The sequence below is a fragment of the Pezoporus flaviventris genome, unplaced genomic scaffold (genome assembly GCF_033815535.1).
Source record: "Pezoporus flaviventris isolate CSIRO_AGI_PZ_B2104156 unplaced genomic scaffold, CSIRO_AGI_Pfla_v1 ptg000029l, whole genome shotgun sequence".
Classification (NCBI taxonomy): domain Eukaryota; kingdom Metazoa; phylum Chordata; class Aves; order Psittaciformes; family Psittacidae; genus Pezoporus; species Pezoporus flaviventris.
Genome location: NW_026892577.1, coordinates 10760001 through 10785261, shown reverse-complemented (window position 1 = coordinate 10785261; position 25261 = coordinate 10760001). Strand labels below are relative to the sequence as shown.

The 25261-nt window shown below is 52.7% G+C and overlaps 1 protein-coding gene and 1 long non-coding RNA gene across 2 annotated transcripts; one reads left to right on the top strand and one right to left on the bottom strand.

Annotated features, from left to right (window-relative positions):
- Positions 1-18563: 18563 nt before the first annotated feature.
- Positions 18564-22029, top strand: LBX1 (ladybird homeobox 1). Its single transcript, XM_061459583.1, has 2 exons — positions 18564-20125; positions 20437-22029. The coding sequence occupies exons 1-2, from the start codon at positions 19801-19803 to the stop codon at positions 20937-20939; spliced, it is 828 nt and encodes a 275-aa protein (XP_061315567.1). The 5' UTR covers positions 18564-19800; the 3' UTR covers positions 20940-22029.
- Positions 22030-22162: 133 nt separating this feature from the next.
- Positions 22163-24761, bottom strand: LOC133272439 (uncharacterized). The gene is made up of 3 exons (XR_009744421.1): positions 24365-24761; positions 23367-23439; positions 22163-23232 (listed from the first exon to the last, which is right to left on the bottom strand). It is a non-coding gene; the product is annotated as an uncharacterized LOC133272439 (long non-coding RNA).
- Positions 24762-25261: the final 500 nt, after the last annotated feature.

Below are 25261 nucleotides of genomic sequence, written 5' to 3'. Positions count from 1 at the left end.
GAATCAATAGGATAAAGTTAACAGGATCAGGAATAAATAGAATGAAAGAAATAGGATAAAAATGCTGGAGGAGATGATAGACTGAACATCACCCCAGGGATCACTGGTGAAGGAGCAGCAGGGCCAAGTTCATCTTGGGTGTTTCCTCCAGGCATTATAAATCTTGGTGGATTTAGGAGCTTTGGGTGGGATTTTCTTTGTTCCTGTCAATGATGTCCCAATTCAAATAATGTGTGAGATTCTTGGGTTTGCTCCACTCCTGCCTGGCATGGCTTAGGGTCTGCCTTCTATAAAAGGCGGCTTCCCATGACCCAGCAGTGTTGCTCTGGCTACAGGGATATCCGGTAAGTTGCCTACATGTGAATTTGAGTGATGAATTTAAAGCAGCCATGTCTGAAAAACAGTTTTTGTGTTTATGTAACAGACTCCATCCCCATTCAATAAGCATGCTGACAGCCAGGCTTTACTCCAAATGTGTTTAAATCTCTTTGGCCTTCAAGGAGTTTATGCTTATGCTCTAAGTAAAGCAGGTGTTTTGTGGACTGAGTCCTGCATCCCTTTTAGCAGATGCATCATCTTCCCATGGTCATTTGAAGACAACAGGGAGAGACTTTAGAGGAGATACTTGGGCATTTGCTGGCTGTTTTTCCCACCAGCTCCCTCCTGCGCAGCACAGCAGGGCACTCCAGAAGCTCCCAAAGAGCCAGGCTCCCACACAGCTCTTGCTGCACCACAAAAAACATACAAAGAAAAACAATTAAAATACGATGTAAAGCACCTTTTCTCCATACTAGTTCCCAAGGTATCGTATGAGCAGGTGTGAGTTTTGCAATTCAGCCAAACCGTGGATCTGATTCATTTCCTGTTTTATGGAAGCAGAAAGGTGCCCCTTCAGAAACCAGCAGTCCCACAAAAGCCTCATTCATTGATGGGTGATCGGGGGTCCAGGCACCCCGGCTCCTGGAGCATCCCCATGTGTGCCTGCTGGGATCCCAACACTGCAACTCATGTTCCTGTCCTTGCAAAACTGGAGAAATCTCCAGCATCAAACACCTTGTTTGAAAGGTGATCCCCTTGAAGGGGGCAGTAGCCCCACATCAGGGCACCCTGCTAGTCCATGGTGCTGCTCAGGGACCAGCCCTTCATCCCACCACCTTGGCTTTCTGACACAACTCCCAGTCCAAGGCCAAATTTTGCTCACCTTAGGAGACTTGACAAGTGCACTGTCCCGGGCAAGATGGCTGCAGGCCATCAGCTGAAATAACTGCTTGTCATCATCTCCTTTGTCCAGGCTTTGGGCTGGCATAACTTGCCTCCAGTCCTTTTGAGATCCTTTTGCACCCGGCCTTTGAAGGGCTGACTGATAGCAGGCCCTTGATCTTTCCTTTCCTCCTCTTCCCCCCACTTCCCTCCCTTTCCATTGCCATCTGCTTATAGTCCTTATAGTCCCCTTTCCTCCACCATGGATCATCTCCCTACCATTCTAGGTGACCAGTAGATTCTCAGAGCAGTCCTGCTATGAGTTAAGATGCTCATCCACATCATCACCATGTTCACTCACTCTGGCATGGTGAGGCATGCTGGTGAGTGTGGGTCTCAGCACAGGGGACCAAGCTGGGACCACATCACACTCTGGAAGCAGCCAGCCCTGGCGAATTGCTCTGACCCAACACTCTCCTCAGGGAGCGCCCATCTCCTCAGGCCATGGGGCAGGGGGGATCACGTGGACCTCACAAGTGTTGTGTGGACCTCATGGGTACCAGTGTGATGTGGACTTCACCAGAAAGGGATGAAAGGAGCCCCTCCAGCCTGGCTGTGCCAGGGGCTCCCTCTGAAGCAGGTTGCCCCCAGAGTTGGCTGATTGGTGGAGCCCAGAGCACTCTGCCCACACGGGCAATTCCTTCCAGGTCAAGGACCTGGCACAATGGGAGGTGTCCCTTACACCCAGATGTGGATGGCACAAGCTGGTGGGGTTTAATTCAGCAGGCTGGACCCCTTCCTGCAGAGCACACAGGTCCTAAAGCTTAACTGGCTGCTGGAGCCAGGCTGGGGGAGCACAACAGGACAGCCACCAGCTCCAGTGCCGACTGTGCCCTGATGCCCCAGGCTGTGGCACAGGGAGAGGCAGGGTGCCAGGACTGTCCTCCACTAAAACCCCTAGAGGATTGTTATCCTGCCAGGGAGGATTTTAAGCTTGCAGGAGTGAGATGTTTTTCCTGAGACAGTTACTTTGATGCTGACTGCATCTGTCAGATCAAGACTCCATCACTCCAACGGTGCCTCTTGGAAACCCTTTGGCCTTAAGGAGTTTCTTTCCCTAAAGAATCAGAGCCCAGGTATCCATGCTTTTCCAAGAGAGACCTGGGACTGGAGGCCAAGCTGGGATCCAGTTCTCACCATAGCAGGGTCCTGCTCCAGCCCTCTCCAGCTGGGCTTGTCCTGACCTGGTCTGGGCTCTGACCTCAGACACAGGGCCTGAGCCCATGCAGTGTCATAGTTCGAAAGAGGGAGATGTCACTTCCTAGAGCTCTTGCGGAACTGGATGCCAAAAACATGCCCACTCACCTGCATTGCACTTTGGAGCCCTCAAAGCTCAGCGTGCACAGGCACCTCCTGTGCAGGTCTGGGTGTGCTGCATCTCACACACTGGGGGCTCTGGAATCCAGGCACAGCGATGGGTCATCACACATTGAGGACAAACAAAACCCAAGGTTTGTGCTGTTGTCTTCTCCCACAGAAGGGAGATGGACACCAGCAGGCACTATCAGTGTCATCAGGTCACTCACTTTCCAGTTAGAACTGAGTTGTTACACTGAAAATAATTGACTCTTAATGCCAGCTGCAGGGACCAGAGCATGCGTTGCCATGAGGTTATGCTCTTTCCAATCCATCTGCTGTCCCTGTGCCGAGCTCAGATGTCTCTCCTTCTTCCCCAGCCCCCAGCTCTCCTCTCAGCTTTCAGAGCCACCCTGGCTCCCAGGATGTGCATTTAGCCTTTCCCTTCTCCCACCACTTCCACAAAGATGAACAAGGTCAGGGATGGGTGATACATCACCACCAGCCCCTCTGTAATCCAGGAGGAACCTGGGACAAGGCTTAGCTACCCAATATCCATGAGGTCCTGGGATATTACTCATGCTAACATTGCAAAGGTGACGCTCTTCTTGCTTCATCTGAGCTATGGCTCCGGTGAAAGCACCAGGAGACCAGCGTTTCCACAGATAGTTACTGACAGTGATGAGGGGAGGCTGCTGCACTTTGAGGGTCCTTATCCCATGCTGCTCCTCACTTGTGAGCCTCAGCAGGCTGGGAAATTTGGGTTCTCTCTGTCCTAAGTCTTTCAAAAGGAGCTGCCCCATTCAAACAATTCAGTTGTGTGGTTTGATGAAGGAAAACAAACAAGCAAATGGTACATTTATACAGTGGTATAAATGGGCTGAAGGAAAGTAATTCCTTTCCTTGTCTCTGATCTGCTTGCTGGCCTTGGTGGGGTCACTTCCCACCCCTGTGTCTCTGTTTCTCCTCTTCCCCTCTGCCCTGTGCATGCAGCCTGCAGCCTTCTTAGGGAGAAGGAAGAATAACAGGGGCTGCTATGGGCTGGGATATCTGGTGCCTTGGGAAGAGGAATAACTGCAGCTGTCGGTTCTCAGTCAGGTTTCCCCCAGCTTGCAGGTATTGAACCCTGCTCACCCATGTCCACCCTAAGGTGCCTATTCAGAGCCTCCATAGACCTTAACGGGAGGCTACGAGACACTTTAGTGTCATGGACGTGGTTGTGGGCATAGAAAGTCACAGCAAGGAGGTGGAGGCAGGATGGGCAGATGCTGGTGGGGTGCAACGTGGCAAGCCACCATCTCCTCCAGCAGTATCTGTCTGAAGCTGTCAGAGAAGGGAAGTCACAAAGCTGGGGAAGGGAGGAAACTGAGAAGCAATACTGGAGAAGCCAGAAAGTGTTTGTCCGTGGAAGGCTCCTTACAGCCATGGCAGGGTCTTGCTGTGCACAATGCTTTCAGGGAGGGAGCAGTGGCTCAGTTTCCCACCCCGCTGCCCTGCCTTTCCCTCACAGCACTGCCACACAAGGACATTTGGACAGGGAGTGTGCAGCACAAGGCCAGGCTGGCACCATGGGGCAGTGAGGGGCAGGTATGCCATCCAGGCCTTTGCAGGTGCAGGGCTATGTGGGCAGTACATCTGTCACACTCGCCTCCACGATCCCACCCTTTGGGCTATGCTGGTCCTGTCTTCCTACATCTCTGCTGCCCTTTTATCCTCAGTGCCTTCTCTCAATAGGAACATCTGACCAAGATGCAGCAATGCGTTGCCATTTCCACCAGCATCAGCAGGCACAAGGCAACCCAGGGAGGGCTTCCACCCTGTGAGGAGAAGGCAGCAGGACCAGCCCCAGCCAGGGGTAAGCCTGGGGCATGGAGCAATGCAGAACTGATGGCGGCCGGCTGCAGTGAAGAAGGCAATGCTGATTTATGCCCCCACCATCTCCACGCTGCTTGGTTCCAGCAGAGCTAAAGTGTCGGTTTTGCCTGTACTGGGCCCATCGCGGTGCAAGATCCTGCCAAAGCATGAGAGAGATGTGTGGTGGAAAGCGTATCAGGGGTGGAATTGTCTACACGCAAATGCTCAACTTTATGTACTTTTAACTAGAGGTGTAACAGATGGTTGCATTTCGGTCCAAGCAGCGGAGAGCCATGCCCATTCCGACTGGAGCCAATCAATCCTGCCACTCTGGGGAAAACGGCAAGCTGGGTTTGGAAGAGCGGCTGCCAGCAATCCAGAGGAAGGCTTTGCACAGGCAAACGTGGGCTGCTGCCATGCGAAACCAGGGAAACAGGATTGAAAAGCCGTCGAGACAGACAGCAGAGAACAACACCGAGGTCCATTCCCAGAGCAAACAGTGGGAGAGACAACGAGCAGCCGGAACCCAGTGAATGGCATTGACCCAACCGGCTGCTCCCATGTGTTGGCACAGGGAGGGGAAAGGGTTTGCTTGGGAGGGAAGTTTTGTGGGGATGGGGACGAGGTCATTCTCACCCGATGATGCTGCAGGAAGGGCTGCCTGAGATGCTCTTCTTGCTCCGGATGCTCTGCCTGATCCCCTTATCTGTCTCTCATCCCACAGTGTTGTTTCTGCATGGGATGGGGACTTCCCTCTTGCTATGGCTCCTGCTCTTCATGGCCCCTCAGCCAGGGTAACATCCCTCCTCTGAGCTCCAGGACCAATGAGGATTGGGCATGTGGGTCTGCAACACACACCAGGCTCTACTCCATGGGGTGGGGGCCAGGACACCACGGCTGGGGGTCCAGTGGAAGGAAGAGCCCTGAGGTGGGGAGATGGCTTCCCCCAGTACAACACACACCAGGAGACCAGTATGGAGAAGGCTGAGGCAGGTCCGACCCCACACCTCACAAGGGAAATTTGCCATTGTTTTCTGAGCAGCTTTTGGGCTGATGGAAGGGAAAATGGCAGTGCAGAGAAGTCTGAGTTGGGCTAATTCAGGGGTGCAGTTTAAGGTCTGGGGTATAAGGAGGTGAGTGATGGAGAAAGATTATCCAGTGCCGGTTATAGGAAACTGAGCTGGAGTCAGGAGTTCTTAACATGGCATTCTTCAAGATAACCAAGAGCAGGGGAAAGAGCATGAGAGGGAAAAGATCACCATCACCTCTCTGTTTATCAGGCTTCTCACCATCTAAAGCAGTGGTAGATCATTGCTCACTTGCTGGGAAAGGTGCTGTATTTCCAAGAAATCCCAATAGGACCTATTTATCTTTACAGGCTGAAGGGCTGGACAAACACATGGGTTCTGCTAGCTCTTCCAGGGCCATTGTGGGGTGAAACGTCTGGTCTGCACCACACCTTCTCCAAGCGTCTCCCCAAACCACATGGCCATTTCTGCCTCCAGGGCACCTACCTTTGCTCCCTACATAGTTCTTCAGCAACAAGGAGCACTTGAAATACAGCTTTGTCCTTTTGTCTCAAATGTAGGTTTCTATTGTGAGAGGAGGATAGGCAGAACAAGAGAGGTAAAATTACCCTGTGGTCCTCTCCTCCTGCCAGTGAACCTGCAAGGCTGAAGCACCGTGGAAGCAGATAAGCCGGAGGCAGCCAGCAGCAGAGCCCACGGTTCGTTTGCGAGGTGCTCAGCAGACACCCGGGGTTTGGGAGGTGCCCCTCGGGATGCAGCCTCCAGAGCAGCGCATTACAGCAGTGCGGATCATCAGATCAGGAGCTGCAATGGGAGGTCGCAAGGAAGAAAGTGATTTTGTTTAATGGCTTCTGGAGACTGAGGGATTTTGGAAAATCACTAGAACTGTGGATCCTGGCAGGAAACCCGTGCTCCGTTTCAGTGCTGTCAACACCAAGCAGCCAAGAAAACTGGGGAGCAGGTTCAAAATCATGAGAGGATGCTTAAACCAATGAACAAAAAGTGTGATTTGTCCCTGTTCCTTGCCCTTGGTGGTCTGTCCATAGCATCTGCTCATCTTCAAGAGTACCTCTGTCACCACAAAACTCAGGTGAGAAAACCCACACGTGCAGGCAGAATTGCCCCCATGGTTTAGAGCTAAACGCGAAAAACTTGCAAAAATCCAGTAAAACAATGAGGCTGGGTGACCCAGGAGTCTGCCCAGCAGGGAAATGGGCAGACCTAGGGCTTAAGGATGAAACAAGGACAGTTTGGTCCCTGCCTGTCAGTGACACCATTCATCAGTCCAAAAGTTGCATGCATTTGACTGAGACAGAAATGCATCCCAGCAAGGAGGCAGGGAGACAGCAGGCAGCCTCCTGCAATTAAAATGAAGTATTTCAAACAAATCTGGCTCTTTCCTCACTTCTATCATACTCAAAAGCCTCAGGAAGTCTCTCCAGGGGCTTCCTCCGCAGCCTGGCAGGGTTGGTGCCCCCCATGGTGCCATCAAGCCTTTCACATCACCCCCACAGGGCTGAGGGGTTTAACCTGTTCCCAAGACCTGTTCTCCCTCCCCCCTGCGCCTCCTCATTCTCTCTCATAGTCACGTTCCCAGGTACCTCTCAGCAGATGTTTATGGTGCTTCTGTAAAACATTTCCACTTTCTGGAGCTTACCAAGCGCTCTCTGTCTCGCAGGTGCTCATGTCTGGAGAATGCAGTGTCACGTCACGAAATGACTGCTCTGACAGCAAGCATGTCCTCCCCCAGCTCATCTCCCTAACTGGCAGACAGGGTGCCATATCTAGAGAGACCAAGAAAAACCTTGTGGGGGCTGAAGACACTTGTCCATACACTTCTGTTATAACTCTTATCATCCCCAAGGCATCGTAGTTTCATAACAGGGCAAAAAATTCCCTTGGATGCTTCATTTTACATCTGCAAAGCCCTCCCAGCCCCAGGAATGTGGGGTACACAAAGGCAACCTTGGTGGGCAAAGGAAAAAACCCAGAGCAGCACATGATGGGCTGAGAGCAGTTTCTCGTCACAGCAGCACTGCCTTGGGTGCCAGTGGATGCTCTCCACTTTTATTCAATGCATTGATACCCAGCTTAGGTCCATCCTAAGAGAGTATGTGTCAGCCTCAAGCTCCTGGTCTCCTTTGACATGACCCCTCAGGAAATTCTGGAGGTTTTGGGTGACTCGGACGAGCTCCCTGCCCACTGTTTCTGTTTCACTGATGCAGCCCTGGTAGCCAGCCCTTCATGTTCACAGCTGCCTTCAGTCCTACTTCAGGCAACCCCAAGCATCAGCCAAGCACCTGCCTCCAATTCATCCTGGTGTCCCAGCATCTCTCCCCTTCGGTGTTTGACCAACCAGGGACACCACAGACCTCCCCATTGCCCCCAGACCATGAATATCATTCTCTCTCTGAGATGCATCTTGGTTTTCCTTACTCTTCTCCATCGGCTGCTTAGTCCTGAACAATAGGAGATTCACCTTTCCCACAGTCAGCTCCATGTTCCCAGGCTGACAATCCTTTACCAAAGGACCAGGGATGAATGTCTGTGTTGTCAGACAGGCTGAGGAGTGGGTGAGCAGGGATTAACTGTACATCGCCTCTTCCTGAACAAGTGCAAGTGGACAAGCGGACATGGAGTTATCACATGGCAGATTCATAACAAATGGAAGGAAGATCTATCTGCATAGCTTGTAGATCAGCTGTGAAACTCATGGACCCGGAATACCATGGATGCCAAAAGATTATATGGCTTGAACAAGTGGTTAGACACGTTCATGGAAGAACAATATCTATCTGGGGCTATAAACCACAAAGGTATCACTTCTGGCTCAGGACTCTCTGAACTACAAACTGCCAGGGGGTGGGAAAGTATCACAGGGAAGCATGCCATATACTTGCTAATGTTTGTATTATAATAACATAATGTAATACTATAAAGATAATAATATACTCAATAATCGAGTATATTATTTGGGACATCCATTACCAGCCAGTGGTGGGGCCAGGATAAGGTGGTAGGCAGACCTTCATTGAACCCTACCTGGCTTTCCTCAGGCTCTTGTGTATGGTGACAGTACAGATCAGTGCCCACCTGACTGCTATTAGCACTCCTACAGACAGGTAGTAGTCATTACTGAAGTGCTTTCTTGCTCTTCAAAGGAAACAGGCAGGGATAAAGCCTCTGATTCTGAGACAGTCCGTGAGCCTAAAGCTGAATGTCAATCTCCTGCCTGTGCCAGGGAGAAGCATGGTGGTAAGCTGTGTGTTTGGCTGAGCTCTCGCTCTAAAACCAAATGTCTTGATCTCTAAGTCAACGTCGTCCTGGCTGTGGATGTCTGCATCTTTCCTGAAAGTTGTCAGTTAGGGAAAGCCCTTCATCTGAAAACAGCTTTTCATTTCTCAGGGGCAGGTTCTCCTGCACTAACTCATGTCCTCATGTCCATGGACTTTTCACGGCTCTTTTGCATGATCCCCTCAGCACTCCAGAAGCAGCATCATCCCCTGTGCTCCAGGTCCATGGAGAACCACCCCCATCCCATCACAGCCAGGTGCTGTGACATGTGAGTCTCAGGCACTACCCTGCTCCATTTCCATTAATAAATATAGACCCTTTCCCCCCACCCATCAGCTTGTAAAGCAGAATGAGCCCAGCCTACCTCCTGCAGGCATTTTGGAAACTGAATTAGAAGCTTTGGGGCAGGAGAGCATCATGGGCTTTATATAAGTTGGTCCTTGTTCAGACAGCAGCTGATATTGGATGATGATGGATTCCCATCAGTGACCTGCTGCTGTTGCTCACCTACCTCTGCCAAAAATCCTGCATGGAGAAGAGACCTGGGGACAGATTTTTACTCCTCCAATACCAGGGGAAAGTTTTGGGGAGAAACAAAAAAGAAAAAAAAAAAGAAAAAAAAAAACAAACCACCAAACTTATTTTCCATGCAAATAAAAGTAATAATAAAACCAGAGAAGAACAATGCTGCAAATATGCTAAGCAAGCAGAAATCTGGCTAAACAGAAGTTTTCCATGAGGCATCGGGAAATCTCTGAATTGCCATGAGTGCCTTATTTAGTGGCATGTGTGCTTTTTGTCCACACAAGTTCCAGTCACTGCAGCCATCAAACATTTTTTAATAGGAGCATTAACTTAAGAATAGCTAACAGTAATATTCCTAGCTGTGTGGAAACAGCATTTTATTAAATGCTTCACACAGATTTTGTATAATAAAGATGAATATATTATATCCTCTGCCTCCCCCAGAGTGAAACAATAATAGGAAAATAAAAAAAAAAAAGCCAATAAAGTAAAACATAAATAGAACATAATGGGACTAGTAGCGAACTGAACTGACTATATAACATCTGCTATTGTTTGCCTGGCAAACGCAAACAAGGGGAGAAACCAAGAAAGATTGGAACAGCCTTAACCTCTTTCCCCTCTGCTGCAAGAAAGCAACACTGATATCCCAAGCAGAGCTGATGAAACAGGCAAAGGCACGACTTGCAAATTTACCCTTAAATGAATGTGTCAGATTCCCTTCACTCCTGTGCATGGAGTAATGTTTATAAGTCTTCTGATTCCAGTCAGTTTATGTGTGAAAATATTCCTGAATGTGGCAATTCTCAATGCAAACATTTATTCAATTCAAAGCTCATATTTTGGTATGTGTTTGCCCCTCGCTATGCTCTGGTTTAATAAGTCCAGTCACCCCACTAGCTAGGCCAAAACAAAGCCAACAAGTCCTGCCAACTAAAGAGGTACAAAAAGAGCTCATATATACGGGCAAAGCCATAACTGGACAGCACTTGCCTTACCCAGGACCATTGGAGAAACCAGGGTAACTGAGAGATCACATTGTGAGCAGAAGGGAATAAAAAAGAAGGAGGGATTTTTGCCAGACAGCTCTTTTGCAGGTAGGGATCTAGCCAGACCACAGGTGCAGTGAACCTGGGGCTCAACATCTGCAAAATCCAGTCTGGGTTTGTAACCAGACATAAATCACAGCCATCCTGACTGATAACAGAACTGGCTGGAAGCTGGGGGAAGGAAAGAAGAGCTAAATGCCTATAAAAGTCATTTTCTCTTTTATTTGTTATCTTGCTTGTAATGATCACACCATGTTTCCTATCTATTTTTACAGTAAGTTGTACACTGGTCTCAAGAGGCTCCTGGATGACTTATTATTAACGATGTCTTCTTATTATGGATGGTGATTTATTATCAGAATGATTCTATTTGTACGGGGTATGCTGTTCAGCTGCCAGCACAAAGCTCTTGCCATCTTCAGAGCAAAAGGTCATATTCTTGCAGCACTACGTGTCCAGCTCTGCAATACTGAGCTGGTGTATCTGCAGATTACACACATGCTCAGGGCAAAAGGGCAAAGACCAAAGAGAAGAGCGGCCCCGGCGCACCCACAGCATTGCAACTGCTCATAGACATGCAGTGAATGGGTGCTCCTTCTCCCACTGCTAGACTTCACTCCTTCTCTCCCTCTGCCTACATCCCCTGGTTGTAATGAGGTCAGCAAGGATCTGTGTACATCTCCAAAAAATCGTATCTCCTGTAATTTTTATGTTATATTACCAGTCAACAAGTGTTTAACCTTGAAATCCCTTCTCTACCCTGCCCTAGAGTCCATGTGCTCCAATACTCACAGACACTCTCTAGCTGTCATAAGGGACCATCTGGAGTTTGGCAATAGGTTCGCGAGGCACAGGAGACTTTTTAACGTCCGTTTCTCTGAGGAGACTGAAAGAGGCAGCAGGAGCAGGTACACAGCTTTCCAAGGGGAAAATCACGGGATTTAAAGTGCAGGAGGGGGGAACCTATCCCGTGGTTTGGGATAGACAGAACTAGTCCCTCCACGGCTGCTTTACACCGTCGAAGCCGCAGCGAGCCCCGGGGGCCCCTCCGCACCCTCCGCGTTCGGCGTCCCCCCTCTAGCGGCGGCTGCCCCGGAGAGGGCCCGGCCAGCTGCAGGCTTGATCTCTCCCCCATGGCCTCGCCACAGTTACAGCTCCATGGGCCACAGGCCCTGCGAGCCGCAGCCTTGCTCCGGGGTGAGGAATGCCCTATCCAGCTGGCCCCTTCGCAAACCCCAGGCTGTGATTTCTGCTATTTATTAGTTTAATACCTCCCTTTCTGGGTCTCACTCACCCCCCCCTTAGCTCTTACTGAGCAACACTGGTGCGTCCTCATTAAGTTGTAGCCCTAACAATAGCAGAAGCAACGAACCTGACTGGTTTTGTTACGTGCAAGCAGAATCCAGACCCACGTATTGCTGCATATTTGGCATCAGGGAAGACCCTCTTTCCACACCTATGAAAAACAGCACAACTGAACAGACCTGTAGGAAATTTCAAGAAAAAAAAATGGGAGAAATCTTGAGGCTGTTCACTACATGTGCTTTACTCAGCACCCAGAAAAATAGCCCAGACAGTAAAGTTCCACTGTCACAAGCAGTCGTACATCAGCTGGAAGATAACCCTGGGTTCCAGGCAGGAAGACATGGGAATTCAGTGCCACAAGATGTCACAAACTGAACAAAACTGAGAACAGAGGTGGACTGGACCCTAGGATACTCACAGGTGGAATTGTTCATGATGAGGCCTTTCTGTAGTCATATTAAACGTCACAGTTCAGAGTCTGAGTCATTTCCCAAAGAGCGGGAATTAGATAAATACCTAACAGGAGAGGTTTTTTTCATGCCAGCCTCCTGCAAAAAGCTCTTCTCTCTCCCTCCACTGTATCACCATGCAGCACTGGGGACAGAGAGACAGCTTGATCCAACAGTGATCGGTACAGAAACACTGTAAGCTAACAGCAGCTATTATGCAGGATGGGAAATGCCAGCCACCATTGCAGGATGCTAACAGTACCCAAAGAAAGAGCCATGCCTGATTCAAGGCCATCTGAGGAATGTGTCTAAGATTCCTGCAGTAGAAAGCAGAATAAAATAAACAGCAGTGTAAACCATCCCACCAGAGGAGTCTGCTGGCTGTGGCCAAGCTCTTGGGGAAAGGTCACTCTTCCAGGCAGATGGGCTCCAAGCAGGATGCAGAGAGCAACTTGGCACTGGAGTGTGGTTCGGTAGAGCCCTGTGTCCAGCAGCAGGGGCAGGGAGAGGCTTGAGAATCACCTTGTGAACCCCTGTCATGGATGGAGACCACAAGAGTGCAAGAGTATAAGCCTGGCCTTTGGTGAGAGAAATGGGAAGAGAGAAGAGGACAGCTGGAAACCCCTAGCTGGGCCTGGGGCAGATGTGTCTGCTGCTAAATCTGAGGCCTTGCAAGCCCACCTTACATGTGAGTTAAAAGACAAGTGAAATGCTGTTTGACCCTACCTCTAGCTGCTACCCCTTCACAACAGGACCAGAGATGGACAAGGGAAACAAAACCAGCAAGCCTAATATGAAGGGATGGATTTGAGAGACATTTTTCTTTCCAGCATCACTTGTCTGAGCTTGAAGAGGTCCTGCAAGGTCAGACTGGGTGGGATGAAAAAAGGAAGGGATAGAAAAACAGGTGCACTGACAGAAAGAAGTGAGAGGTGGGGAGGAGCAGCCTCACAGAACTCAAAGTTGGAAGAGATCACAGCCAAACTCTGGCTTCTCAATTCGGTGCTGCTTTTGCAAAGGGTGGAAATATGAGTTTTTAATTAATTTTCTTACTGCAGTTGTTGGAAGGGGGAATCACCTTCAAAAAATAAATACAAATAACTGCTTTAACAGGAAACTTTTGCTGCTGTAATTTATTGGAAGGCAAAATGAGCTCCAATTACATTATCCACCCGCATTGTGCCGGCAACGCATACTTCGGATATTGCGCTATAATCCAATGACTGCTCCTGAATTATTAACACCAAGTTGTTATTAGAAGAAGTTGCCTGGCTTATTTCTGCCATTCTACCCCCCACTCCCTTTATTAAGTTTCAATTGATTCCCCACACCTCCTCCTGCCCCCCAAAAATGAGCCCTCGCCTCCCTGGCTCCTTCATAGCTGCCACAAACGTTACTTGTATTTGGCAGCCTGGTGAATTATTCACGCGTGCCGGGAGCGGCAGAGATATTACAGGTCTCGGAGGAGCCAGAGCGGCTCTGCTGTCACAGCCCTGGGTGGTAGTGTCGTCGTGCTCCGGTCCTCCTGCTTCCCGCCCCGTCCAACAAAGTTTTGTCGAGCCCTGAGCGCGGAGGAAGGCTGCAGGGCAGGGGAGCGTCCTGCTGGCGGCCCCTTCGCTCTCCTCCCTGGCGAAACAGGGGAGTCCCCGGGCCCAGGCACCAAGCAGGGGCTCGACACCCCCACCCCAGATCCACGGTGGGCCCAAAGGTGATGGTAAAACCCAGCTCTGAGCTCTACTTCCAGCATCCTGCGGGAGCGGTTGCCTGCCCCCGTCTCCCCTGCGCCCATCCCCGCGGTCCTAGGGAGAGCTCCGTGACCATGGAGCACCAGTTCTACTCCCCCACCTCCCCGCGGCCTCTTCGATGGAGCTTGGAGGGTTGGAGAGAAAGCTTTGGTTGAGCCCCGTCCCAAAACGTGAGTGACTCAGGGGACAGTGCAGTCTGAACAGAGGATCGGGACTGCGCTGATCCCTCGGCCGGGTCTTCCCCGCTTGCCCCACGGCCCGGCTTTGGCTCTACCAGGGCTGGGACAGAGCAAGGAGGGCCCGAGAGATGCTAAATTTCTGCCGCTCATAGAGCCTGGCACGGCTCTATGAGCGGCACCTCTAAGTGCCACCTTCCTGCCCTCCAGAGGGGTCTTGCAGATTGTATTATCGAAATTTTGTTTTGTTTTAATTAAAAAAAAAAAATCCAAATTCTGGCCTTGCCTGGAGCTGGGAAGGGCACGTCCCGGCTGTTTTCCACAGGGATCCTGCCTCCAACTGGGTTTCTTGGGCTAGAAATTAATACACTGGAGTTTAAAAGAATCAAAATACTATCAAATGCTCTCATTCGCCTTTCCCTCGCATGAAACTCTGCACCCATTCAGGAGGACCCTGTTCCCAGAGGAAACCGTGCTCTGGCTGAGGAGACAGCAGCGCAGACCGGCTCTCCAGACCCCCAAACCCCGGGGGAACCCCAGAAAGCAGCCAGGAGTGCTGGCCCCGGAGGATTCCCAGCCATGCTGAGAGGGGATGTGCCGGAGTCCGACATGCGGGATGGGGTTACCATGCCATTCTCCCCCACCGTGGGAAAAGCTCCTCGCGGCCCCACGCGAGATGATGAGGCAGTCGAAGGAGTCAATGCACCCCGACAGTAACTCAAATTGTGCTTTACAACAGCTTTCGGGGAATCTGATCTCACCTATTTTCCCTCTATCCCGACCGGTACCATCCCCGCTTACCGCAGGCCTGAAACTCACTCAAACTTAGGCTCTTGCCCCGCTCCTGGCCCTGAGTTAGGGCTGCGGGAAGCTTTGGAAGGGAAATAAATAGTCCCCGGGGATGGGCGGGGGTGCCCGGACCCTGCAGCTCCTCCAGGCCCCCGGAGTTCGTTTGCAAACGAAAAGGCCCCGGGAAAGGCGGGTAGTGGGGCACGGAGATGCCTGCCCAGGGGAAGCCGCTCCCCGCTGTCCCGCTCCTGGCAGGGCGTCTGGGGAGGCGGAATTCGTCCCTGACAGGGCCCCGCAAGTCCCATCCCTGCCGGAGCCCTCCGGGATAAACGGCGGCTTCTTCGAGTTTCTCTGCTGGGGAAAGGCTGGGGCCAGCGTTTTCCATCCGAGCCGAGCCGGGCTGGCCAGGGCGCCCTGCCCCTGGCCCCGGCTCCCCCGCCGGGTACGGGCGCTTGGGTCAAACTTATTTTTGGTGCAGCGAAGTTTTTCCCCCACAGAGAGCTGGTTGCGAAGGGAGGAAGGAGAGGGCGATGGATGTGAAACGACCTCCAGAGATGGGCTCTGAAGGGGAGTTCCTCTCCACCCCCTCAGAGCCCCCCGGCCCTTGCCACCCGCTCCCCTAACAGAGCTGGGAGCCGGCGGGAGCCCAACTCCGGGCCGCTGCTTTCCAAGGGAAGCAACAACGAGCGGCGCCCGGCGCTGGGGCAGAAGACACCTGTGGGAACATTTTACCGGTAGTAAGAGAGCAGTGGGACAGGGACCTCGGACCGCGCCGTTCTCCTCCCTCCTCTGGGCTTCACGGCGGGTCCCACCGGGCTCTCTCCGCCTCCCTTCACAGCCCCAAACTTGGGGGTGCTTAAAGACAAAAATAACAGTTATTTCCCAGGTCCCCGGCTCCCCACCGCGGCCCTGTGCAGGATGTGGTGCCAGGATCCCGGCGTTCGCTGTCAGCTGGAGGGCGCAGAGTTCTGCTCCTCTCCGCACTGCTAACAGGGAGCGGTAACGTGTTTAGACCACTTAAACTAGGCAGACATAACTGGGAGCCGTGCATGGCTCAGCTATGCCGGGAAAGGAGGTGTCATTTGTACGCAGTTACTTTGGTGATCAACACTTGAGTGATTTATGCAGCCTGCTTTAATTATATTCCTGTGACATTTTCCTGGACAAAAGCGAGCCGCGCACAGCGAAAGCCAGGCAGCCCTGGCGGCTGCCCGCCATGTCCTGGACGGCTTCTGGAGAGGAGGGGGGGGGGGGAGGACCCTGACGATACCCCGAAATACGACTGGGGGGGCGAAAAGGGGAGGCGCCTCCAAAGATGCTGCTCCTAGCCGACAGGGTTTTTTGGCTCCCCAACCCTTGGTAGTTTCAGGTGCAGCGGTACTTCTCTGCTCCGAGGAGGAGGAAAGGCCGAGGCTTTACTGGCTTTCCGGAAGAAAAGCAGGTGAAAGGCAGGGACCCGGAGCGACACTTCCCCGACTGCCCCGGGGGACGCCCCATGAGTCCCCAAGTACAGCGGGGGGCCGCCATTCCCTCCAGCCTTGCTCCCCTCCGTGCTTCTTGGCCGGGGACCCTACCCAAACTTTTCCTGTCTGCACCGAGAGGGGCTCAGTGCCAGGCCCCCTCTCAGTTGAGCTGGAGCTGGCAGAAATGGAGGGTTAGGGGTGTTAAAGCTTTTCGGATGTGGGTGGTTTTGCCCAGAAGACCTCAAATCTGGGATGCACCACCCCTCAGCTTCCTCCCTGCGGGACAGGAAAGGACGGCTCTCCCCTGGGATGCGAAGTTATGTGGTGGGGGCAAGAGCAGGCCTCCGGTGCCCCCAGTGCCCTCTAGCTCCCAGATGCTCTTGGAAGAGGGCATGCTTTCTTGGGAGGGAGATGCGATGCTACTGCCGCGGGGCACCGAGGGTCCCTAATTCCGGGCAGGGTGCAAGCGGGCTGCCAAAAAAAGGAGTTAAAATAATTAAATTCCGAAGGGTGCTGAGGGGGATGCTGAGCTCTTCCCTCAAACCAGGGCGGGGGTAACCCAGCCCGCCCCTCCTCTGATTTTTGGCCACCCCAGGAGCGCAGAGAAAGAGTCGTTTGCGACGAGCGACTTGCAGCAAAGGCAAAGTGAGCGCAGGGAAAACAAATCCAAATCCACCGAAGGCACCAAGGAGCAGCTGAAAGCACAGCGGAGAGGGGTCGGTGGGACCCCGCTGGGTCACCCATAGAGCCCCAAGAGGTGGGGGGAAACGATGGGTGTCGGGACCTACCCCCTTCCCTTTCAGCCACCCCTCTTCCCAATGAGGTGCTGCGTGGGAGACACGTTGAGCACAAGGGAAGGCGGCAGACCCGGAGATACCGGGCTGAGCTACTCAGGCAAGGCATGAACCCTTCTGTCCCCTGCCAGGCAGCTACCGAGGCAAACGAATAATGGTCCCCCGATGCCGGGGAGCCTGTCCCGGGGCTTCTGCCCGGGGTCTCTGCCCCTGCCAGGGACTCTGTCCCTGCCAGGGAGTCAAAATAAAGCGGAGTTCATGTAAAGCCCTGTCCCCCCGCTCAAGCAGATAAGATGCGGGCTGGGGGGGACGGGGACGGGGGGGGGCGGGGAACGGCATCGGAACTGTTTTCGGGGCTTCTCTGTTCTCAGCACCGGGTTTGTCCCTGTCCCAAGCAGAGCGGGGACGGCGGTCGGTCTGGAGCTCGGGACGGCAGAGCCCCGGCGCATCCCAAGCGGCCTCCCGAACTCTCTTCTACGAAAGAGACTGTTTTTCTCCCCTCTCTCCTTTTTCTTTTTTTCCCTCCATTTTTTCTCTTCTTTTTCTCTTAAAAAAATAATAAATCTCATTTTCTCTTTTTCTTGTGTGTGTGTTTTTGGTTTTTTTTTAATCTTATTTCTGTAATTATAACACCAGCATCCCCGGCTGAGTTCTCAATAAAACCCGGATCCTGACATAAAACGCCACGCTGGAAAATAATGCGAGGGGACACCAGGGAGAGGAGGAAAGTCTCTAATTGGTTAAAATATGTTTAAATCACTTCATAAAACCCAAGCAAAGCGAAGCAAATAATCCACCTAGCAAAGCAAAGAAGCCGGGCGATTTAGAATCAGTGTAATTCGCTCCCCCCCCCCCCCCCCCCCAGCTCCCCCCCAGCTCCTCGCAGTATTTGATATGATGAATAACCCAATATAGGCCTTTAAAAATAGGTCACTGCATAAAGAGACTCCCAGAGAGCTATAAAAAATAGGAAGAGGGCGCTTTAAGGAGAGGAGCCATTTGCTTCTTTTGTGCTTGTTTGGTACCTAGCGGCCTGGGAGCTGCCAGTCGCCCTCGTCCTGCCCATCAAGGTGAGGAGGCAAAGTTAGGGCCGAAGCCGGCCCCGGCCGTTCCTCCCGACCCACGGCGCCGTCGTGCGCCCGCCGCAGCCGCTAGCCCCGTCCAGCCCCATCCCGGCCCTCGGTGAGCAGGGGGTGCCCCCGTGCAGGTCACGCCGATCACCCCCCGGTTCAGGGCTTTGTCGCCCGCCCTGCAGAGCGGTGACACAGAAGCGGTCTGGTGGCCCGGGTAAAAATAATCGTGAGACGTTCTGGCTCCACAGAGAGCCGGGCCGGACCGGGCCCGCTTCCCCCGGGGTTGGGGGCTCACCAAGCCTCGCCGCCGCGGACCCCTTCCCAGAAGCTCGCAGCAAAAGGCCCCGGGCTGGAAACACCCCGGTGGAACCCGGCCGCTGCCTGCCCCTTGTGCGCGCTTCCCCGGTCGGGACCGCCCGCCAGATCCGGCATTAACGAAGCCGAAGAAGCCGCCGATATCCCGCGCCCCGCCGTGCAGCCCCTCCGATGGCATCCCCGGCAGCGGAACCCTCCGGTGGGCGCCCTGCCCTGCCGCCGAGCTGCACCCGGCCCTGTCCCGCAGCCCTCCCCGGCACAGGGCCCTGCGAAAGAGGAGCACGACAAATTCGGCGGAAACCTTCGGATTTTATTGGAAAGGAAAGGTCTGCCTTACCTGGAACCAGGTTCTCCCCTTCTTCCCCTCATTAAAAAAAATTAAACGGCTCTGGGTTGAGCCGAACAGAGACATTTAAAATAACGGAGTAGCCAAATTAACAGGAGGTAAAAATAGATGAAAAAATCAAAATCTTAGGGGCAAGAAAGAAAAAAAAGATACCGCCGGATATTTTTCGTTTTGTTTTTTTTTCGCTTATTCTTATTTTTCACTATACTGTGTTATCCTGATGCAATAAAGGCTGCTTTGTAATGTAATTTAAAAATATATATGTCCAAACAAATAGCAGGGCCAGAATATGACAAGTGCATTCAGCATTATAATTCAAGTGGGCTCCACCTCCATACCGCCTCCTAATTAATGGGTCTCCGAACTTGCAAAAGCCTGCATTGGACAGAGAGGGAGAGAGAGAGGGAGCGAGAGAGAGAGAGGGCGAAAAGTGTCATTGAAGATAATTGATTACCTCCCAATCAACAATAACTTGTTAGCAATAGTCAATTACCCCGTCTCTTCTCGTCTCTTTCCCCCTGGTCCGAAGGCTCGGTGCGAGGGCTGCTCTCCCCCTCTCCGAAGTCTGCTTTTGAATTTTTGTCTTTTTTTCCTTCCTTTTTTTTTTTTCTTTCTTTTAATTATTTGGAGGGGTATTCGCTTGGGGGGGGGGGGGGGGGGGGCAGGGAAAGTGCTGTGATTTGGGGTGTTTCTTAAAATAGCAGCTGGGAAGAGGAAGAGAGAGGAGAGCGCGAGCGAGAGGAGAGAGAGAGGGAAAAAAAGATCCCCGACCCAAAACCCTGGGACAGGAGGTGCGGCAGGACCACCTCCTGGCGAGGGACCGACGGCAGCTCCGCTCCCGGCCGCAGCCCGCCGCCCTGCCCGCCACCCGACGTGGCTCTCCCCGGGAGGACCCGGGACTCCTCCGCCGGAGTTGGAGGTGGGCTTCAACTTTTGCTCGCTGTCTCCGTCGCCCCGCGGTCCCGCCGGGGGCTTCTCCCCGCGGCAGCGCATCCCCGTCGCAGGTGGGGAAGGCAGCCCCGCGTGGCCCGGCCCCACCATGACTTCCAAAGAAGAACCCAAGCCCTCCTCGGGGGAAGAACGGCGGCGGAGCCCCTTGGATCACCTCCCGCCGCCGGCCAACTCCAACAAGCCCCTCACCCCCTTCAGCATCGAGGACATCCTCAACAAGCCCTCGGTGCGGAGGAGTTACACGCTCTGCGGAACGGCCCACCTCCTCTCCGCCGCCGAAAAGCATGCCCCGGCCGGGCTGCCGCTCTCCGGCCGGGCGCTGCTCTCTCAAACCTCCCCCCTCTGCGCCCTGGAAGAGCTGGCCAGCAAGACCTTCAAGGGGCTGGAAGTCAGCGTACTGCAGGCGGCCGAAGGTAAGCCTCTCTCGGGGTGTGGGGGCATCTTCCCGCGGGTGGGTACCCCGCTCATCCCCACGGCCTGTTTTTCCTTCCCCCCTTCCCAATCTCACTGGGTGTCGCATGGGGTGGGACGAGGGGTACGCCCGGGCGGACAGTACCCGGCAGCATCTTTCCCACTGCGGGCCTCGGACTGCGGGAGCGGTGGCTCTGCCCAGCTGCCCCCATCCCCCTTCCCCGGCACAGACGGAGCAGGGGAGTGGGGTGTAGGGGGCTCAGGGTTGGAGGGATGTGGGGAAAGCGGCGACAATCTGGCGACTCGTCGGCAGGCAGGGACGGGATGACGATCTTCGGGCAGAGACAAACGCCGAAGAAGCGTCGAAAGTCGCGGACGGCCTTCACCAACCACCAGATCTACGAGCTGGAGAAGCGGTTCCTCTACCAAAAATATCTGTCGCCGGCGGACCGGGACCAGATCGCCCAGCAGCTGGGGCTCACCAACGCCCAGGTCATCACCTGGTTCCAGAACCGCCGCGCCAAGCTCAAGCGAGACCTGGAGGAGATGAAGGCCGATGTGGAATCGGCCAAAAAGCTGGGCCCCAACCCCGCCGTGGACATCGTAGCCTTGGCCGAGCTGGAGCCCAGCGCCGAGGGAAGGGGCAAGGCGCGGACCGGTTCCCCGCCACCACCTCCTGCCGCCGCCCGGGAGCCCGGAGCCCCGCCGCCGCCCCGCCCCACCTCGCCCCCCACGGAGCGGCCCCGCAGCCGCCGGGACAGCGAGGAGGAGGAGGACGAGGAGGAGGAGGACGTGGAGATCGACGTGGATGACTGAGGGGCTGCCGGCGGGGTTCCCCCCTACCCCACTACCAAGCACCCCCCCCCAGCCCTGTCTTGCCCACCCTCCCCCTCCAGCCCCAGATTGGCACCCCCGGCCCCCCAGCCCGGCCCCGGCAGCGCGGCGAGGCGGCTGCTCCCGTCGGTCGGAGCAATAAGCAATAGAAACCCACCATACACACACTCACACAACCACGAATTAATTTAGGGTAGAGTCGATATCCCTCCGCCTGTCACATCTTCGGAATGGTGCAATTACGGACGGCTTCTGTATAAATATTTAAACGTATATATTGTTTTTCCTTCCCCCCCCCCCCCTTCTTTTTGAGGCTTTGATTTTTATTTTTTTTTAATAGCTACCAATGACATTATTTTGTCTGTAAGGGAGATGAGTAACCTTGGAATAAACTCGGCTTCTTTGGGTAGGCAGTTGCTTTCAAAGACTTCCGAAACGAACCACTTTAGGGAAGATTTAAGTTAGACTCAAAACGGCAACAGCAAAAATTAGCCACTTGCCTTTCCTTGCATGTTTCAGATGTGCACGAAGTGATTATTATTTTTTCCTTCTAAAAACATTTTTTTTTCGCAATCTTGGGAACTTGGGGATGGGTTATAATGCAAGCTGAAAACAATATATACTTTCTTTTTTTCCTAGAGCATAGAGATTTGTCTCCAATGCAATTTCTGCCTCATTTTACCAATTAAAAGCTATTTTTACCATTTTCTGCTATTGTTGTGCTTTTATTAAAAAGCTGCCTTTCGTATTTTTGATATGAAGGTGGTAACAAAAAAAAAAATAGAAAGAAAATGAAAAAAAAATCCTAGAATTATTTTTTACTCTTTTTAGAATTTTTGCATGCTATGGAAATAAAAAAAAGGACAAATCCCAAGATCAATACATTTAAATATTACACTATAAATTAAATATATGTACAGATTTAAGACCTGTTTTTGTTTGAATTGTACAAATTTTAAAAGGCCTGCTATTTAAGTTCCGATAGGGACAATGTCGCTTTATTTACTGTCTCTTAGAATTGTACAGATAGCTCTTTTTTCCGATACAATAAAATCTTTACCATTTTAATAGACTTTTAACGTCCTTCTTTGCGAACGACCAACCGCTCTGCCGGCCCGAGGTTCTGCCAGACTCTTCCCCACACCAGGAAGCTCCCATCCCGTTTGCCTTTAAAGTTACTTTAACGGCGGGACCTGGAAGAACATGACGGGGGAGGAGCACGGGACCGAGATCTTTAGGAGATTTTTTGTGGTTGTTGGTTAGGTTGGTGCTAGGGAGCGGTTTGGCAGAGGCGGAACACAGCGGAACGGGAGGGCAGGAGGTGCGGGAGGCGCTTCCCGGGGCGGAGGATGCGCGGCGGCTGCGGGACAGCTGCGGGGGTACCTGGGCTACCGGGGCCATCGGCCCTCCCAGCAGCTCCCGTCTCCAGCAGGGTATTTCCAGCCCGGAATTAGAAAGGAAATAGTGGTGGTGTGGGGATAAATAAAGAAAACCCAAATGCGAACGAGGGGAAGGAGTTACCATCGTTCTGAACAAAAGGAGCGGTGAGGGGCACGGGGGGCGGACCTCCCGTTCTGGCCAAAACTGCTGCTCCGGGGACAGAAGGGTGGCAAATGCTTCATTTCCTCCCGTTCCTTTTATATTTTCTCCCCTCTTTTTTCTCCTGTCTCTCCTTTTTTTTTTTTCTTTTCTCCAAAATCACTGCTCTGGTGAATGTGTTTTCCCCTGGCAGCGTGACCTGCCCTTGGAGCCGAACAACGTGTGTTTCTCCCTATTCTTTGCAAAAAATTTATGTGAGAAAGACAAATCTGGTGTACAGTGGCAGAGCTCAGCGGAGAAGTGTCCGGATAAGACAGGCTTGGTTTGTGGGTTGGATTTTCCCTTTTTTTTTTTTTGGTCCAGTTTCTCCGAGGCTAAATAAATCTTTCTCCTCTTTGAGAATGGATGGGGTTGTAATTTTTAGCGTAAAGCATGAAAACTGGGGACAAATGAGCCCTCTTCTCTGAAGTGACAAGCGACAATGGAGCATATACAGCCTCCTGCGGTTCGCCATGCTGAAACAAGCGTGCCCCTCCGCAGCAGAGAGAAGGCGAGCGCTTGGAGACCATATGGTTTTTGAATTTTCTTCACAATTTCCAGACAATTTGATGGATTAGGTTAACCCTCCCTTCCACTGTTTAACTCCACAACAATGGGAGCAGAGCTGTTCTCCCTTCGTCGGGGCATCTGTGCGCTTCTATTCTTCTCTCTTTCTCTCTTGGTATTTGGAACAAGCCTATGAATTACAATGAAATTCACTTTTCTTTAGTATTATTTGGAAGAGCACTTGTTTTCCGCCACCTCCCGCCCCCACCTCTCCATCCCTTCTTTGTTTTGTTTGTTTTTTGGGCGGTTGGCTTTTTTTCTTACCTCCGAGTGATAGCTTTGACTTCTGTCCAGATCTCTCGGAAAGCCTTCAATCTTGTCCTTAAGTGTTTTTATGCTAAACAGCCAAATCGTAAATGCTGAGAAACTGTGACATTTATGTGAAGATCTAGTTAAAGGGCTTTATTTGTTTTCTTTATCTGTTCTTCTTTTTCTCCCCCCCCCCCCCTTCCCTCTCCTCTTCCCCCTCCTCTCCTGTCCCCTCCCTCCCCCCCAGTCTTTTCTTCTTTTGTCTTGGAATGGATTTAATGAGGCTGCAAACACTACAATTCAATATAACCACGAAATAAAAAAAAAAAAAAGGAAGAAAAGGGGTGGCTGGGTGTATGGAAAACAGGCTTGGAGTTAATTTGGATTTCTGATCTATTGACTTCTGTGTGTACAGAGAAGAGATGCCGGGCCGCCGTGCACCCTCAGAACTTTACCACACGTGGCTGGGGCGGGTTAGTAAATAAAGCCTCCTCTCGAAGATTTGCAGCTTGCTCGCTTTGGCTCACCCCCATTTCCAAATAGCTGGGATTTGGGTTATTTAATTGCATATTGAAAAACAAAAAGCCCTTTTATTTTATTTTTTTTTTTTGCCTTCCCCCCCCCTTCCCCCCCACTAGCTTAAGAAGGAAGCTCCGGCTTGTGCCCCTCATTTGTCATGCGTTTTGAAACTCGCCGTTTCCTGGATTATCGCTGGGTAGATATATCGCTTTCCTTCGATTTCAGGTACAAACCGGAATTGGCTTTTTTTCACCTTTATCTTTAATTTCTCTCTTCTCTCTCTGTGTTTCCACCCCAAGGCAGCAGGGACCTCGCTGTATCGCGCCCTTTGGGACTGACCCAGTCGCAGCCCTTCCAGCCGGCTCCGAATGCTGCTTTTGGGGCCGGGCCCCGGGCCGCGGGAAGAGTCCTCACTGACCCTCCCATGCCCACCCCAGACCCCCAAATTAGCCTGCTCCCCTAAATCAGCCGGCCCTGAGGCCGCGGGACCCGACCTGTCTGCCGTCTGCCACAGAGAAAGGAGAGGCTGGGTCAAGACCCCAGGGACTTGCTGTTCGGGGGCATCCGGGCCAGCGGCCGCCTTGCCCGGCCTTCTCCTTGTCCCTCATGCTTGGATTCAGAGCGGGGACAGAGCTGGTCCCGTTTTCCCATCCCCGAGCACCACCAGAAGCGTTTCGGAGCTCCTCGCCCCCGGCCCGGTGCTCCATACCCCAGGGATTGGCTCCCCTCCACACCCTGTAGGGAGGTGAGCACGGGGCAGGGGAAGGCAACAGCCTTTCCCAAACGGATCAGACTGAAAAGGATTAGGATTCAAGCGGCGAAGGTTGGATTACCGACGGGAAAAATAAAGGCATAAACCCGGGCAAGGAGGGCTGCGAAATCCCGCCGGATTCTAGCCCGCGGAGGTGAAAATCCGCAGTTTGGCAGAAAGGGGTGCGGGAGAGGGGGAAAAGGGGGAGTGGGTTGGAGGCCTGGTGGACCCCCTCAGCCAGCACCGTCGGAGGCTGCCATGCCCTGGGACCTCCCTTCTGGCGGAACCTGGGTGCTGGGCACAGCGGCTGCGCTCTGGCCTCGGGCATGGCGACCCCGGGGAGGCTCGGCCTGGCCTGCACCGCGGCCCAGGCTGCTCCTTCTCAGCAAAAAACCCGTTTCTCTAACGCAGGAGCCGGTGCTCCCCAACCCCAATCCCCTTCCTTCATCACCAAACCTGGCACTGCCTTGGATTTCGTTTGAAGATGGGAGGGAAGAGGGAGGGGAGGGGGCTGGGGGGGGGGGGGAGGGGATGTGTGTGTTGTTGTCTGATTGGAAATGCTGCCCTTTGGGGATTAGGGTTGTTTTTTTTTAATGCTTCCATATTTTATTTCTTTTTCTGAGGGGGGTGAAGGAGATCC

Bases quoted from the DNA above. Each gene is read 5' to 3' on its own strand.
- LBX1 (XM_061459583.1), top strand. From the start codon at position 19,801: ATGACTTCCAAAGAAGAACCCAAGCCCTCCTCGGGGGAAGAACGGCGG. The intron at 20,126-20,436 runs GTAAGCCTCTCT...ACTCGTCGGCAG, and splicing joins CGTACTGCAGGCGGCCGAAG to GCAGGGACGGGATGACGATC.